Source organism: Natrix helvetica (genome assembly GCF_964273705.1).
Source record: "Natrix helvetica genome assembly, chromosome: 1".
Taxonomy (NCBI): domain Eukaryota; kingdom Metazoa; phylum Chordata; class Lepidosauria; order Squamata; family Natricidae; genus Natrix; species Natrix helvetica.
Genome location: NC_138548.1, coordinates 3,084,575 through 3,102,287, shown reverse-complemented (window position 1 = coordinate 3,102,287; position 17,713 = coordinate 3,084,575). Strand labels below are relative to the sequence as shown.

At 44.1% G+C, this 17,713-nt stretch overlaps 1 protein-coding gene across 1 annotated transcript in view; it reads right to left on the bottom strand.

The window, feature by feature from the left end:
• The window catches only part of LOC309385057 (vomeronasal type-2 receptor 1-like), a gene marked incomplete at its 3' end in the record, with an annotated part of 200,640 nt that overhangs the window by 113,286 nt on the left and 69,641 nt on the right, over positions 1-17,713 (bottom strand). Inside the window, exons 3-4 of the mRNA XM_081939130.1 lie at positions 3,099-3,317; positions 1,693-1,822 (exon numbers count right to left, since the gene is read on the bottom strand). Of these exons, the coding sequence (XP_081795256.1) occupies positions 1,693-1,822; positions 3,099-3,317 (349 nt within the window). The remainder of the gene's footprint in view (positions 1-1,692; positions 1,823-3,098; positions 3,318-17,713) is intronic.

The following is a 17,713-nucleotide window of genomic DNA, read 5'->3' as shown; positions in this document are numbered from 1 at the left end:
GTATTATTGGCATTATTGGTATTATTGGCATTATTGGTATTATTGGCATTATTGGTATTGGTGGCGTTATTGGTATTGGTGGCATTATTGGTATTGGTATTGGTATTGGTATTGGTATTGGTATGGTATGGTATGGTATGGTATGGTATTGTATTGTATTGTATTGTATTGTATTGTATTGTATTGTATTGTATTGTATTGTATTGTATTGTATTTATTGTATTGTATGGCTGGTAGGGGGCCCATACACTGTGTCCTTATCCTGCATCAAATTATTGAGGAGCAGAAAAATGGCTTGTCAGGGCAGGATCCATAAACAGACAGTCTCTGCTGAAAAGTATGAATACTCTGATGTAGTGTATTCCCAACAAAAATAATAAAATTAACATCTTTATCTACTCAATGACCTCTTAGATCCTGGAAGATTTGCATTTGAAAAGTGCTCTACCTGAAGGAGGAGCCAATGTCACGACGAGACGACGTGCAATCTCAATGCTCTGAGATCGCAGTCGATACTTTTGCTGCTGGGTGGTCCAAACGGATCTAAAGCATCCCGCAGAGACGGTGAACAGGAAGAACACGTCTTGCTGATCTCAGGGACATCGCAAAGTCCCTGATTGATCCAAGAGAAGTTCTTCAATCCGATGACAAAAAATCCAGCCGTTAGGCTGATGAAGTCGGGGTAGCTCCAAAATGAAAGTATACGGAAAGAGAAAGTGTTTCCAGCTGGTGAGGAATTTTTACCATTTTAAAAGAGACTGCCTATAAAAAACTTAAAATTAATTTAAATTGGAGAACAGAAGAAATAAGCAGCGGAATTAAGTTTGGAATGGTTTTGGACAGTGGATTATCTTACTTTTTAAATGCTATCTTCACGGACGGAATTTATGGAAGCCTTTTAAAATGAATGGATTAAGTTTTGTTCTATTTTTTTTCTTTTACTATTCTTTGTAACCTATGGACTAAAATTCATCTCTTTCATTACTGTGGGTGTTCTTCTAACTCATTCAAGAATCAGACTTTTTAAAACTTGAAATACAAAAAAGATACAAAAAGAAACAAAGAAAATTGCAACACTGCAACAATAGCACTGCTACTCAGAGGCTGGAGGTTTGTGTGAAACGAAACACTTTTACTTTTCTCACTGATTATCCTGGTTTGGCACTTCAAGGTCTCACTGCTTGTTTATAGAGAGTGATAAGAAGAAAAGCATAAAGATGTCCCTTTGAAGTATATCTTTAACCAGAGAAAGGTGAAAATAAAACGTTATTGTGAATCTATGCTTAATCTTGTTAAAACCTTCTAAGATAGAGGAGCAGTGTTTGTTAGCTGGAGATAATGGCACAATTTCAACAGCAGAAAGAAGTTTTAAGTCTGCAAAAGATATTCTCAGAAATGCAGAAATTATCAAACACACATGAGAGGATAGAGAAGAAGTTGGAAGACTTAGTGGATCTAACAGCAAAATATGATGAAAAAATTGAAGATGTTTATCAAGTGGAAAAATGGTGGTTAAAATCCAAAAAACCGAACAGGAAAATGAATATAAAGAAATTAAAATTGCTGATATTTATGGTTTTTGTAACCAACTGATACACTTTCTACAGTATCTAAAGAAGGATGTGTTGTGTTTGTTTTGAAAATAGAAAATTTAAAAAAAAATATTTAAAAAAGAAAAGAAAACTGTTCTACCTGTCTGATTTGAGATGGTTCCTTCAGGGCAAGGGTGACATTGGTAGCAGCAAACTGGCTCTCCCTCTGGAACTCTTTTCCTCTCTCCTGCCTGGCACCTCTTCTTGCCACACCTGGCAAAGGGCACCTTCTAAAAGAGAAAAGAGAAATATTTGAAGTGCCTTGGGCAATGAACACAATTAATTTATTCATTTCCACTTTCCCATTTTCCTGTTGAGAATGTCTGCATAAAAAGGTGTTCACCAAGTTCTAATAGAAAAAGAAGGAAAAAGAAACACTCCTGGGGGGATCAGTGCCGTTAGTAATACACCAAGGGATGCTAAAATTTGGATCTTGAACTTCAAAGTTGCTACATTGAACTATGGTTTTTCTAAAAGAAAGAATGATGACAATCCAACTGAACAGAAACAGTCCATGGAAATCACAGCCTGATCCAATCTAATTTAGGCAACAAAAACGGAATGCACAGGTACAGTATAGGTGGTACCGTGCTCAATAGTAGTAACTGTGAGAGGGATCTTGGAGTTCTAGTGGACAACCATTTAAATATGAGCCAGCCGTGTGCAGCAGCTGCCAAAAAAGCCAACACCGTCCTAGGCTGCATCAACAGAGGGATAGAATCAAGATCACGTGAAGTGTTAATACCACTTTATAATGCCTTGGTAAGGCCACACTTGGAATCCTGCATTCAGTTTTGGTCGCCACGATGTAAAAAAGATGTGGAGACTCTAGAAAGAGTGCAGAGAAGAGCAACAAAGATGATTAGGGGACTGGAGACTAAAACATATGAAGAACGGTTGCAGGAACTAGGTATGTCTAGCTTAAGAGAAAGAAGGACTAGGGGAGACATGATAGCACTGTTCCAATATCTCAGGGGTTGCCACAAAGAAGAGGGAGTCAAGCTATTCTCCAAGGCACCTGAGGACAGAACAAGAAGCAATGGGTGGAAACTAATCAAGGAGAGAAGCAACTTAGAACTGAGGAGAAACTTCCTGACAGTTAGAACAATTAATCAGTGGAACAGCTTGCCTCCAGAAGTTGTGAATGCCCCAACACTGGAAGTCTTTAAGAAGATGTTGGATAGCCATTTGTCTGGAACGGTATAGGGTTTCCTGCCTAGGCAGGGGGTTGGACTAGAAGACCTCCAAGGTCCCTTCCAACTCTACTCTTGTATTGTATTGTATAATAGCATCCTGGTTTTAAAGAGAAGTTCTTCCTACTCCCACCCATTGTTGGACCTTTCACAAATTAGACTTCAAATTTGTTAACCTCAAATGCAAATAATTCACCAAATACCAAAGTGCTTTTCTACATATTTAGACCTCTTTTCATCTGAGAAGGATGTTCAGCATCCCCAGGAGAGAGTGATTCTTTTCCTGAATTTACAACATTTCCTTCCTGCTCACCTTTGAGGCCCAGATGATCGCATCAGAGTTAATGGTGAAATCCTGGCCTGGGGCAGCCCTGGGATCCTTGTGCCCAACTTTCACAGGTACTAAAATTTTAATGGGGTGGACAACCCAGTTGACGATATCATAACGAGCAGTTCTCAGTCCAGTTTCTGAGAAGGAGACTTTATCTCCGGCACTGTTGTTGAAGTGGACATTCCTCAAATTGTCAAGTATCTGAAAGAAAAGAGATCTTCAGAAATTGAAGCAATTAGCTGAAAGGCAGAAACGAAACATCATGGCATCTATCATTTTGTGGTGGCCATCATCATAGGAAACAGGTATAAATCTGAAAAATTAGAGTTGGGTCTTGGTTGAGATATGAGCAATGAGGAGTAACACCAATATTTGGATCCTTTGACATAACAATGCAAAAAGTTCTCTTTATCACTGGGCATTTGTATTTTGACTTCCACAACTGCACTTTTAACCAAATGGCAGAATTACAGGTAGCCCTCAATTTACGACCACAAGAGAACCCAAACATTCTGTTGCTAAGTGAGATATTGGTTAAGTGAGTTTCGCCCTTTCTTGCCACAGCTGTTAAGTGAATCAGTTCAGTTGTTAACTTAGTATCATGGTTGTTAAGTCAATCTGGATTCCCCATTGATTTAGTTTGTCAGATAGTCACAAAATGAAATCATGTTGTTGTGTACTGAGCCGATCCACCAGTAGGTGGCGCGGGTAGACCTTCCTTTAATTGGTTCCCCGACTGTCGGCGTTTGTATAAATTGCTGTCAGCCGCAGATTGTGTATCTTGGCTTAGTCAGTTACTGTTGTTTTTAAATAAAGATTAACGTCTAGCAGCCGTCTTTTACTCCCTGCCTTGGAACACAAAACTGGCGACGAAGGTGAGCGAACCTGAACCTCACACCATAAGAACTATGGCTAATACAGCTTTCTTCGCTTCATTCCGCATTGAGGCCGAATCCTGGGAGGCGTTTATGGAACGGTTTGAATGTTTTCTTCAAGCCCATGACCTGCTGAATCTCTCGCTTGAACATAAGAGGGGTATTTTCTTGAATTACTGTGGCCCAGAAATGTTTGCCACGGCAAAGGCACAATCTGCCCCCACCCCTGTTCATATCATGCCATGGGAGCTTCTCATGGCAAAACTTAAAACACACTATGAGCCAGCGCCCTCACGTTTTGCCAGGCGCCAAGACGTTCGCCACTGCGTTCAACGAGATGGACAATCTATAAGTCAGTACGTAGCCGCGCTTAGAGCTGCCGCTATTACTTGTGAATTTGCCGACCTAGACGAAGCGCTCCTCGAGCAATTCATCTATGGTTTAAAGGATGTTAATCTCCACCGGCGCATTCTCTCCCACTCGGACCTCACATTGAAGAATGCTGTCGATGAGGCTCGCGCTTACGAAATGGCAGGTCAATCCACTCCTGACCAGAGGCATTTTCCTCCAGCTATTTCTTCAGCCACCAACCAGCTTGTCGCCTCTAACTCTTTTCAAACTGACTTAGATTTGGTGATTGACCGCCTGCAATCTTTGAGCCATAAAGATACACGGAATTGCCTCAGCTGCGGCGGCCACCATTTGCGCTCAGCCTGCCGTTTCTGCACTGCTGTGTGCCGAAAGTGCGGTAAACGGGGCCATTTAGCAAATGTTTGCCGCTCTACTGTTCCTGGTTCCCGTCCTGCTACGGTGCCTTCTATCTACCGGCCAGCGCCGCCGCCTCTCCCTGCCAGGCGCCAAAATTTTCTCTCCCTAGGTGACATTGACGACTCTTGTCCGGAATGGGTCGTCGACGCTTCCTCCTCCTCCCAGGGAGAACGTGGTAAGATCCATCTCTCGCTTCAGATCGAAGGCAGCCCGTGCTCCATGGAACTGGACACCGGATCTGCCCGTTCTATCATGTCCTGGAGCACCTTCTCTTCTCTTCTGCCTAACTTCCGAACACATGACCTAACTCCTGCCTGCTGCCGTCTTCGAGACTACCAGGGCAACCCAATTCCGCTGCTGGGTTGCGCGACGCCTACTGTTACCTACGGTTCTTTCAATGGGCGTCTGCCATTATTAATTGTAAAAAAAAAACCTAGCTTCTCTACTAGGGATGGACTGGTTCCGTGCTCTCGGTCTATTTGTTTCGGGGATCCACTCTACCCGGTGTTCTTCTTCCCTTGGGGATGACCTTTCTTCCCTTCTTTCTGAATTTTCTGATGTTTTCTCTTCTTCTCTGGGCTGCTATACGGGCTCTCCTATTTCCCTCAACCTTGATCCTACTGTTGCTCCTATCCGTCTCAAAGCCCGACGTCTGCCTTTTGCCTTAAGGGCAAAGGTAGACGCTGAAATTGATAAGCTTCTTGCCCAGGGGGTGCTTCAACCTGTGGACTTTTCTTCGTGGGAGACTCCTATAGTAGTCCCCTTGAAGTCCGATGGATCCGTAAGGATCTGCGCGGACTTTAAGTCAACTGTCTATAAGGCCCTTCAAGCCCATCCCTATCCTGTTCCAGTTGTGCAACACGTCCTGCACACACTCGGCCAGGGCAAGATTTTTGCTAAATTGGACCTTGCGCAAGCGTATCAGCAGCTCCCTGTTGACGACGCCACGGCGCTTGCGCAAACAATCGTGACCCACCGCGGCGCTTTTAAATGCAAAAAGCTCCAGTTTGGCATTAGTGTTGCTCCTGGCATATTTCAAAGTCTCATGGAGCGGTTGCTCCATGGGATCCCTGGCGTCACTCCCTACTTCAATGATGTCCTGATCGCTGCTCAGGATTGATCAGGACTCGCCAAAGTTCTTCGCTCCGTCCTACAGCGTTTCCGTAAAGCTGGCCTCCGCCTTAAACCCTCCAAATGCCAGCTTGGTGTTCCCTCTGTTGAATTCTTAGGTTTCCTCATTGACCGGCATGGCGTCCATCCCTCCCCTTCCAAAATAGACGCCATTCTCTCCGCCCCCACTCCCTCTAACAAGGTTGAGTTGCAGGCCTTTCTTGGCCTCCTCAACTTCTATTCCTCTTTCATGCCTCATAAAGCTTCCCTCACAGAGCCTCTCCATAGGCTTTTAGATAGCTCTGCCGCCTGGACATGGACTAGCCGCAAAGCACAGGCGCTCATGGCTGTCAAGGAATCTCTCACGCGCCCACCTGTCCTGGTACAATACGATCAGTCCCTTCCTCTGCTCCTTGCTTGCAACACCTCCCCCTTCGGCGTCGGGGCTGTTCTGAGCCACGCTTACCCTGATGGCTCGGAAGCCCCTATTGCCTTTTACTCCCGCACTTTGTCCAAGCCTGAGCGAAATTACAGCCAGCTGGACAAAGAGGCGCTGGCCGCCGTTGCGGGGGTAAAACGTTTCCACCACTATCTCTACGGCCGTCCTTTCTCCCTCCTTACGGATCACAAGCCTCTTTTGGGCATCCTCACAGGGGATAGCCCTACTCCTCCCATCCTCTCCACTCGCATGTCGCGCTGGGCGGAATTTCTCTCTGCTTACAATTACTCCCTCATTCATAAGCCCGGCCGCCACATGGGCCACGCGGACGCTCTTAGCCGCTGCCCGCTTCCCCTGCTTCTTTCCGACCCAGCTCCCATTGAGTCCATCCACCTCCTGGACGAACTCCATCTGCCCATTACCGCCTCCAGTATAGCCCTGTCCTCTCTCTCTGATTCCACCATTTCTGCTGTCCTTAACTATGTTCGCAGGGGATGCCTCCCTCCTCTGTCGAACCCCGTTTTCTCCCTTTTTACCGGCGCTGCACAGAGCTCTCCGCGCTTCAGGGTTGCCTCCTATGGGGCCATCGCGTGGTCATTCCTGACCGTTTGCGCCAGTCTGTGCTTGCACGCCTCCATGAAGGGCACCCAGGCATAGTCCGGATGAAATCCCTGGGCAGGGGGTATGTCTGGTGGCCCTCGATGGATGCAGACATTACGGCTTGGGTGCAGCGCTGCACCCCATGCCAACAGGTCCGTCCCGCCCCTCCCTCCGCCCCTGCTCACGAGTGGGAACATCCTAGGGCTCCGTGGAATCGTCTCCATATAGATTTCATGGGCCCCCTCGCAGGCACTTCCTTTTTCCTTGTCATAGATGCCTGGTCTAAGTGGGTGGAACTTTTTCCTATGCCCTCTACCACCTCCGCAGCCACTATCCGCATCCTTAATTCACTGTTCAACACCCATGGGTTGCCGGACATCATTGTCTCGGACAATGGCCCCCAGTTCACTTCCCAGGAATTCCAACAATTCCTTGCAGTTTTGGGTATTCGCCATGCCCCAGTCGCTCCCTTTCACCCTGCGGGGAATGGCCTGGCTGAACGTGCTGTGCGTTCCGCCAAGGAATCACTTGCCCGCATGGTTAATCTTCCTTTATCCTCCCGGATTACTACCTATCTGCGTTCCCAGCATTCCACCCCGTGCCCCCTCACAGGCAAAAGTCCTGCTGAACTCCTCTTGGGCAGGAAAATCCGGACCACCCTGGACCGTTTACACCCTCTGTATTTCTCTTCCCCTCTTCCTACCTCTCCCCCTCCTAGGGCTTTTCGGGTGGGTGAGAGGGTTTTTGCACGGAACTTCGCGGGTGATCCGAAGTGGGTACCTGGAAGTATTGCGGACATAACGGGGCCCTGCTCTTACAGGGTCCTACTCGGCGACGGACGAATGTGGCGGCGCCACATAGATCAGCTGCGGTGGCGAATTGACGATGGGTCTCCGGATAGACCATCAACTCCGAGTAGACTAGGCCCTAGCGACGTCGCCTGCCGGCCCAACGACAACAACGCAGCTAGCTCCGAACCCGTGTCCCCCACCACGTTTAGATCTGCAGACTTATCTTGTAACTTTGGTGCACCTCCCGGGGCGGGGCCTCTGGAACCGCTCCACCTGCCTTCTGGACCGAGCCATCCTCCTACGTCAACCACAGACACTCCTCCCCTGCGAAGATCTCTGCGCGTGCGCCAGCGTCCCGGGTATTTACGGGACTACGTCTGCACGAACCAGGGGAAAGGGGTGTTGTGTACTGAGCCGATCCACCAGTAGGTGGCGCGGGTAGACCTTCCTTTTATTGGTTCCCCGACTGTCGGCGTTTGTATAAATTGCTGTCAGCCGGAGATTGTGTTTCTTGGCTTAGTCAGTTACTGTTGTTTTTAAATAAAGATTAACGTCTAGCAGCTGTCTTTTATTCCCTGCCTTGGAACACAAAACATGTGATCAAAAATATGAGTCAGTTGCCAAGCATCTGACTTTGATGACATGTCCATTTGGATACTGAATGGTTGCAAGTGTGAAAAATGCTGTTGTAACTTTGAATGGTCACTAAATGAATTGTTGTAACTCGAGGACTACCTGTACTTACACACAAAAGTTTTAACACCACATTCTAAATTTTTATTTTATGGTTTTCCTCACATGACATTTGGAAGGCAGGACAAGAAGCAATGGATGGAAACTAACCAAGGAGAGAAGCAACGTAGAGCTAAGGAGAAATTTCCTGACAGCTAGAACAATGAATCAGTAGAACAACTTGCCTCTAGAAGTTGTGAAGCACTGGAAGATTTTAAGAAGATGTTGGATAACCATTTGTCTGGTGTAGGGTTTCCTGCCTAAGAAGTGGGTTGGAAGACTTCCTTGGTTCCTTTCAACTCTGTTATTCTATTCCATTCTAAATTATTGAGGGGCAGAAAAATGGCCTTTTGGGGCAGGACTGCTCAGATCCATAAATTGACAGTTTCTGCTGAAAAGTATGAATACTCTGTGTATTCTCAACAAAAAATGACAAAATTGACATCATTATTTACAGAAGATATTCTTGAAAGGGCACTATGCAACATAAAGCCATCTCTATCTATTGGCTCTGATGGATTATGTGCCTACATTCTGAAAAAGCTTTCCACTGCCATAGCTGAACCTCTAAATACCATCTACGAGGTATCTTTCAGAACCAGCTCCTTACCTATGGACATTAGCAACAGTCATTCCAATCTTCAAAAAAGGAGACCCCAGCCTAGTTGAAAATTACTGACCAATCTCACTTCCTTGCATCATCTGTAAAGCCATGGAATCAATCATAAACCAATTCATCACCCTCCAGTTAGAGACAAACAACCTACTCTCTAACAAGCAATTTGGATTTAGAAAAAATGGCTGGTGATTGGAGCTGCTGGCTGGAAGGGGGGAAGCAGAGAGAAAAAGAGGAGCAGGTAGTGGCCCTTTAACTCCATTTCATTTGAACTTTCCTGTGGCTGGTGATTGGAGCTGCTGGCTGGAAGGGGAGAAGCAGAGAGAAAAAGAGGAGCAGATAGTGGCCCTTTAACTCCATTTCATTGGAACCTTCCTGTGGCTGGTGATTGGAGCTGCTGGCTGGAAGGGGGGAAGCAGAGAGAAAAAGAGGAGCAGATAGTGGCCCTTTAACTCCATTTCATTGGAACCTTCCTGTGGCTGGTGATTGGAGCTGCTGGCTGGAAGGGGGGAAGCAGAGAGACAAAGAGGAGCAGCAAGTGGCCCTTTAACTCCATTTCATTTGAACTTTCCTGTGGCTGGTGATTGGAGCTGCTGGCTGGAAGGGGGGAAGCAGAGAGAAAAAGAGGAGCAGGTAGTGGCCCTTTAACTCCATTTCATTGGAACCTTCCTGTGGCTGGTGATTGGAGCTGCTGGCTGGAAGTGGGGAAACAGAGAGAAAAAGAGGAGTAGGTAGAGAGGGGAGGAGCCACGTTGCGATGACACCTGAAATAGTGAAAGTGAAAAGTAGCAACATGGCCACTCGGAAGTCGGAAGCTGGAGATTTTGAAACAATGTATCTCTTATTTTTTTCTCTCCGTTTTCACTGACTTTGTAGTTGAAGGGTTTGTAATTTGTTTATACAAACTGAAAAAGAGCCAAGGGCACGAATTGTTTTTACAGGTGCCTGTGAGAACTATTTTGGCAGGGGAAAGAAAGGGGGAAAAAAACAAAACAGAACAGAATTCTTCTCTTTTGAAGAGCACAAAAAAAAACCCTTGTGCTTAAATCAACCTAAAATTAAAAAATAAAAGAGGCTTGAAAGGCTAGAGTGGCAGTGGCTATTTGTTTTTTTCTCTTTCTTTCTTTCTTTCTTTCTTTCTTTCTTTCTTTCTTTCTTTCTTTCTTTCTTTCTTTCTGAAACATGGATCAATATTCAGATGAGGAAACCTTAAGATTTGAAAATATTTTGCTGGATTCAAAATTTGTTGGAAGGGTATGGGAGAATTGAGAAGTTGGAAAAACTAGTATTCTTCATAGCAAAACATGAAGGGGTTGGAGCCCCAAAAACTAAAGTGGAGAATGAAGATATAGAAGATAAAGACAAGACAACCGATGAATTTATTAATGGAGCAAATGTGGGTGAAAGTGGAATGAAGGGAACATGAAAGAGGGATTTCGACGAATTGGAGCTCTACCCCAGATTTCAAGATACAGAAGAAGAAAAAAGGGTAATGATGATGGATTTAAGAAGAGAAACTCTTTCAGAAACACGATTGATAACCAAAAACAAGCTAACTTTAAAAATAATTGGAGGGCAACGAGATTACCTGAGAAATCCTTCAAGCAGCAAAGTGCGGAGAGAAATCTATAAAAACCTTATAAAGGTGATAAAAAGAAGACTGACACCACAATTGGCAAGAGAGATAAGACTGTTTTGTTACTGGAAAGATACAGGTTGACAATGAAAGTTGATAATAAAAAATTAGTTAATTTTGGTTGAGCAATAAGTAGGAATTTAGTAATTTTAGATTGTTTTAGATTGTTATTAAATGTTTATTGGTCAACAATTAAATAACTATAATTAACAATAATGGAATGATAATGGATACAACTTAATGATATATACTATGTACTCTTAAACTAGTAAAAGAAATCTGGATATAGATTGCGACCTGGGAAAAAGACCTATAAATTTTAGTAACAAATTTCTATTTAGGTTTTGTCATAAAAGTGTAATGTTTTTTTTTTGGGGGGGGGGGTTGACAAGAGGAGTTGGGATATAAATAGTAAATGACTTTTAGCTAATTATAATAACAACAAGGAAATGTTAATGGATATTGTTTAATCATATATACATGCTCTGGTGTTGGTAAAAGCAACTTGGATATAAATTCTAAACAGTGAATTTGGGGGAAGGGGGGAGGCTTAGCTACTTTATTAATTGACTTTTACTCAGAATATGTTATAAAAGTGTAATGTTATTGGAGGATTTTTGAAATAGCTAACAAATGCCATTATGTGTTTGTGTTTTTAAGTATGAATAAATTCAGGTAGAAGCACGTTCAAATAATTGTAGTCAAATGAGAATTGTGGTATATTGATAGTAAGATACATAAAGATTTTTGATTTAAAGTGTATAATCTAATATGAACTACAAGTAATGACTATGGAAGAAATGCACGAAAGTTATTGTAAACAATCGACACGCTTTCTACAAGATGTAATGAAGGATGATTCTTTTTTGTGTTTTTGTTCAATTAAAATAAAAAAAAATCTTTTTTAAAAAAGAGGAGTAGGTAGAATCATATGTCCATAAACCAAAATAGTAATAATACATTCTGGGTTACTGTGCTTGAAATTGTGATTTTATTTTATTTCAAAATGACCGGTTTAGTTCAATGTAATAGCTATCTTGCACCTGTCTTTTGCAGTACTCTTTTCAAATTTGGATACTGTCCCCTTTGAAAACAAATTAATAGTCTGTCAGGCCTGCAAATATATTCCTCTTTAGGATCTTTGGCCTGCCACACTTTCTATTATTTTCCTATGCTGTTTAATTAGTGTAGTAGTTGGGAGGGGGGAATAGAAAGGAGTAGATTTGTGGAATGGGTTGTTGTCATTCTTTTCTAGAAGCCCAAGGTCATCTTTTGTCTCCGCACCTCGACACCTGACCAGAAGCAGCTGGGTGGAGATTCCAGCGTGGAAGAAGAAGATTGGGCCATGTGATGGATTTATGGGAGTGGGCATAAGATTATGAACTTTCGACTGGGTGGAATTCCAGGAAGCAAATCAGAGTTGGGATTTTTCACAGAGGTACTAAGATGTCTGATTTATTAAATTGGAACTTTAAGGAAAGTTTTGCCTTTGATTCTGATTTAATTCTGCATGATACTTGGAACGCTGACATTATTCCAACTCTGATTTGAAAATAAATATTCCAACTCTCCCTTTAAAATAAAACACCAGCAACCCCCCTCACACGGGTGGTGGTGGTGAGGGAGTGCTGAATTCCCAATGCTGAGTGGGACAGCATAAAATATCAGCGAACAATTATGAGAAAGCTTTTTGAGATAAGAAGCTGAGATGAGATGCTTCTCTGCAAATCTTCAAAGAAGGAATTCCTGTTTAAAATTTATAGCATCTGGAGGGGGGGAAAGATTCTGCACACAGCTGGAAACGACAAGATGTTTGGAATCCCAGACCAACTTCTTCAGCCAAACGTGAGTCAATCTCCCCCCCCCCCTTCACTAATAAATGCTGCAATGGACTGGAGGACTGGAGTGGAGATAATTACTTCTTCCATACAGCGATAAATGAAATGACTTATTACAATGCAACTGAGTTGAAGACAGATTCCCTATCAAAATGGGAAATTCAACCCAGACAGCAAGAAGGGATTTGGCCAGCATCTTTCACTTGCAGGCCACAAGAAATTGGGCTGCAGCTTGTGAATGAAGCACCACCAAAGTGGGCATACTTCCCTGGGCATGGATGGAAAAGATTCCAGTGGGCAAATCCGTGGCCATCAGAAATGGGAAAAGTCTCCAAGCCAGCGGAGGGCACCTACTTGGCCCATAACTCCTCCAAGCCAGCAGAGGTGTCCTTGGCACATAACCCCCCCTAGCCAGCCATCATTGGTTGAACTGCAACCTGTGAATCAGGCAACCCTGGGATGGGTCTTAACCCCAGGTCATGGATGGAAGAGATGCCAGTGGGCACCTGTCCTCCCTCAGCAGATGGCACCATGGCAGATAACTGGGCAGTGGCCAACCGAGGGATTGACCTCCCCACCGGTTCCAGTCTCCCCTGTAATGCTGTAGGAGGTTCTTACCCCACCTTCCTACAGAGAAGCAATCTCCACAATGGAAGAAGGGAATACCAAAGGGAAGGCTGCAGGATGGGAGGCAGGACCATGTGCACCTGAAATGCCCCAACAGGTTCTTACCCACTTTCCTACAGAGAATCAATCTGCACAATGGAAGAAGGGTTTACCAATGGGGAAGCTGCAGGATGGATAGCAGAACAACGTGAAGTGGTGGTTCCTAAGTTTAGAGATGTAACTAGGTTCCTTCCTTCGTGGGGGCCAATAAAATGCCACCGTTGCTGTCAACTTGGCCACAGAGCATCGGAGTGCTTGGCTCCAGCCCCAATGCCACAAAGGTGCACACCAACCACCACGGCGGTAAAGAGAAAGCCCCAGATGCCACCAGAAAAAAGTCATCTGGGCCAACAACCTCTGGAAGAGGACCCCCAACTTAAGGTGACGAAGAGTCCTACCAAGGGGGAGGCCTCGGAGGAGGAAAAGGGCCAACAACCTCTGGAAGAGGATCCCCAACTTAAGGTGACAAAGAGTCCTACGAAGGGGGAGGCCTCGGAGGAGGAAAAGGCCAAACAGCTGCTGGAGAAGTCCCCTGGACTGCTACAAAGAGTGGCCAGCCCTAACCGACCATGGGAAGAGGTCGCAATGGACTTCATCGTGGAACTCCCAGACAGCAGTGGGAACAGAGTAATCTGGACAGTCATTGATTTGGTTTCCAAGCAGACGCACTTCATTGCTTGCTCAGGATTGCCATCTGCAAACAAATTAGCGGAAATGTTTATGAAGCACATTTATCGCCTGCACGAAGTACCCAAGAGGATCATTTCAGACCGTGGAGTCCAGTTCACAGCCAGGTTGTGGAGAGAGGTCCTGAGATCAATTGGGTCCACACAAGAACTGAGCTCAGCAGTTCATCCCAGCATGAACTGCGCAGCAGAGAGAGCCAATGCGGTGGTGGAATCCGGTATTATGTGGACTATCAGCAAGACAACTGGTCGGACTTGCTACCCTTCGCCAAAGTGGCGTACAACGATGCAGTCTACAGCAGCACTGAATTAATTCCTTTCCAGATTACCAGCGGCATGGAATTTGTTGCCATGCCTGAGTTGCCTAGAGAACCTCCTTTCTCCATGTCTTTGAATGAATGGATGGACATGCTAAAGAAAGGATGGGAGAATACGAAAAAGGCTCTAGCAGATGCGGCAGACGCCTACAAGAAGCAAGCTAAGAAACATCGCTCGCTTCAAACCCCCTTCCGTGTGGGGGACAATGTTTTTGTATCTACCAAATACATAAGATTAAGAATGCCTAGCAAGGAATTTGGTCCAAATTTCTAGGTCCATTCCCAATAGTGAGGATAGCTAACCAAGTTACAGTTCGACTCAGTCTACCCAGAAGTCTAGGGAAAATTGACCCAGAATTTCATTGTAGCTTGTTGAAACCAGTAATTTGGTCTAACATAAGAGCATCCACCCAACCTTTCTCTCCTCCTGTAGTGTAGTGATAGAAGGGGAAACACAATCTGAGGTGGAAAAAATTGTAGACTCCAGGCTGAATAGGGGTCACTTGCAGTACTTAGTGCATTGGAAAGGTTACCCTTGGTCTGAAGCTACGGGGGTGAAAAGTTGGAACCTAAAAGTGGAGAGGTTAGTAAAACAATTCCATGAGAAGTTTCCCGATAGGCCTGGGTGAGGAAGAGGTGGTTAATTTTTGTTATGTTAACTTTTATGTTGTTCTTTTTTCAGGAAACATTTTTCTTCCTCTTTAGGATCTTTGGCCTGCCACACTTTCTATTATTTTCCTATGCTGTTTAATTAGTGTAGTAGTTGGGAGGGGGGGAATAGAAAGGAGTAGATTTGTGGAATGGGTTGTTGTCATTCTTTTCTAGAAGCCCAAGGTCATCTTTTGTCTCCGCACCTCGACACCTGACCGGAAGCAGCTGGTTAGAGATGTCAGCGTGGAAGAAGAAGATTGGGCCATGTGATGGATTTATGGGAGTGGGCATAAGATTATGAACTTTCGACTGGGTGGAATTCCAGGAAGCAAATCAGAGTTGGGATTTTTCACAGAGGTACTAAGATGTCTGATTTATTAAATTGGAACTTTAAGGAAAGTTTTGCCTTTGATTCTGATTTAATTCTGCATGATAATTGGAACGCTGAAATAGTCTACATAGACAGATTACCTATCTAGAATCTCTAATCTGTGCTCTCCAAGCAAAAATTAGGTGTCCAATTCGGCCATTCCACTCTATGGAGATACCACGCTATCAGCCCCCACCCCCGGAAAGATTCTGCAGGAGAAGAGCAGTCTGGACAACCGTGGGATCTGGCAGGGTAAGAACTGAGAACCATAAACACAAAGCTTTTGCTGTGACCCAGCATAATAGATATAGCGGCCTTGCTGACCCTACTGGGGACACTAAAGAGACAGGTCAAGGTAGTTGTGATAATGATGACTCAAATAAGCAGGGGATCGTGGTCCAAAATGAAGAACTTACTTTGGAAAGGTGAAATAGGGAACCAGGTATCACACATCAGTCGCACAAGAAGAGCAGGGTATGCAAAAAGAGAAGTCACATTCTGGTTGGTGATTCAATCATAACGGATGTAAATTTAGTAAAGGATATGGAGGTTTTAAAAGAGGTCAGGTGTCTGCCAGGTGCTACTGCCAGCAGAGATAAGAGGCATATTCTTAAGATAGTCAAGAATGCAAGTAAGAACTGTGATATCGATGCTATTATATATCTTGGCACAAATGATCTGTCCTAAAAAGATGTACTTTCTGTGAAGAATGATTTCCAGAGCTTGGGGTATGAACTTAGTAGTATAGGTTGTAGGCTTATCTTTTCAGAGGTTTTTCCAGTATATAAGGAACAAAAAGGGAAGGGCCAGTCTGTAGCAGAGTTTAATGTGTGGCTAAAGGAGTGGTGTAAAAGGGAAGGCTTTGGTTTTATTAGTCATGATGTCTGCAGCTGGTCCAATGAAAAACTGTACAAAAGAGATGGTTTGCACCCAACCAAGAAAGGGACTGAGTTACTTGGCATTAAATTCACAGATTTTCTGGATAAACATTTGAACTGAACAAATGTTTGACAGAGAATTAATTGATACAGAACATTTCTGTCCCAAGCAATCTAAAATTCATAGGGTTATCAGTGCATGTAACACAGATGTTTGTGCGGGTAAGCTTATCACTTCCACTGTCAAGCAAAACCAAGCATTTAATAGTGAGTGCCATACCATCTGCATGAATCATACAAGTGGCAAGAAAATAGGGGCAGTCAGGCATAACACAGGTTATGTAGACAGTAAACACAGGGTCAATCAAAATGGACTCAAATGTCTATACACTAATGCACAGAGTATGAGGAATAAACAGGGTGAATTAGAAATTCAAGTAAAAGAGCGCAGATACGATATTATTGCCATTACAGAAACTTGGTGGGATGAAACCGACAAATGGAACATACAGCTAGAAGGATTTAAATTATTTAAAAGAAATAGACCAAATAAAAGAGGAGGTGGAGTTGCACTATATATAAGAAATAACTACGTCTCTACAGAAATAGAGCACAACAATGATGAGAACTATTTTGAATGTGTTTGGGTCAATATTAAAGGTTGGGGGAGAAATGACATTGCCATAGGTCTATACTACAGGCCATGCAACCAAGCAGAGGAAGTAGATGAACTTTTTGCTAGTCAGCTAACTAAGGTATGTAGGAAGCACACCACAATAGTAGTGGGGGATTTTAATTACCCTGACATCAACTGGGAAATAAACTCTGCACCAAGTGGAAGATCCAACAGGTTCCTAACAAACCTAGCAGACAACTTTGTTTCCCAAAAAGTAGAGAAGGGAACAAGGGGATCAGCCATATTGGACTTAATTCTCACTAACAGAGAAGAAATGATAGAAGGTGTTGAAGCCACAGGAACCATGGGGGCAAGTGACCATGCAATATTGGAATTCAACATTATGCAAACACAAGTAGTAGAACAAAGTGAAACTAGAGTCTTGGACTTTAAGAGAGCTAATTTCAATAAACTTAAAGAGAGCTTGGGAAAAATTCCATGGATGAGAATCCTCAAGAGGAAAACAACTCAAGAAGCTTGGGAAATTTTGAAAAGTGGGATTACAAAAGCCCAGTCTAGCACAATACCAATGAAGAAGAAAAATAACAGCTCCAAAAGAAACCAGCATGGCTGCATAAAGAACTCTCTGACAAATTGAAAGACAAAAAAGATAAGTATAAAAAGTGGAAAGAGAGGGGGCATAACTATGGCAGAACATCAGCAAATAGCTGATATTTTACACACACACACACACACACACACACACACACACACACTTTGCTGCCGCGTGAGGCGAGCGCTGCCAGGGAGAGATCTGGGGGAGAGGGGGGAAGAAGACATCCCTAGCAGAAGTTTGTGTTCTTCTCCCCCTCCTGCTGATTTCTCCCCAGCAGCTCTAGTCTTGCGCCAGGGCAAGCATGGTGGCTCCCAAAGAGAATGAAACGGGCGCAGCGCTCTTCCAACAGCCAAGGAAGGAAGAGGCTGGAGAGGACAAAAAAAGGTCCCAAA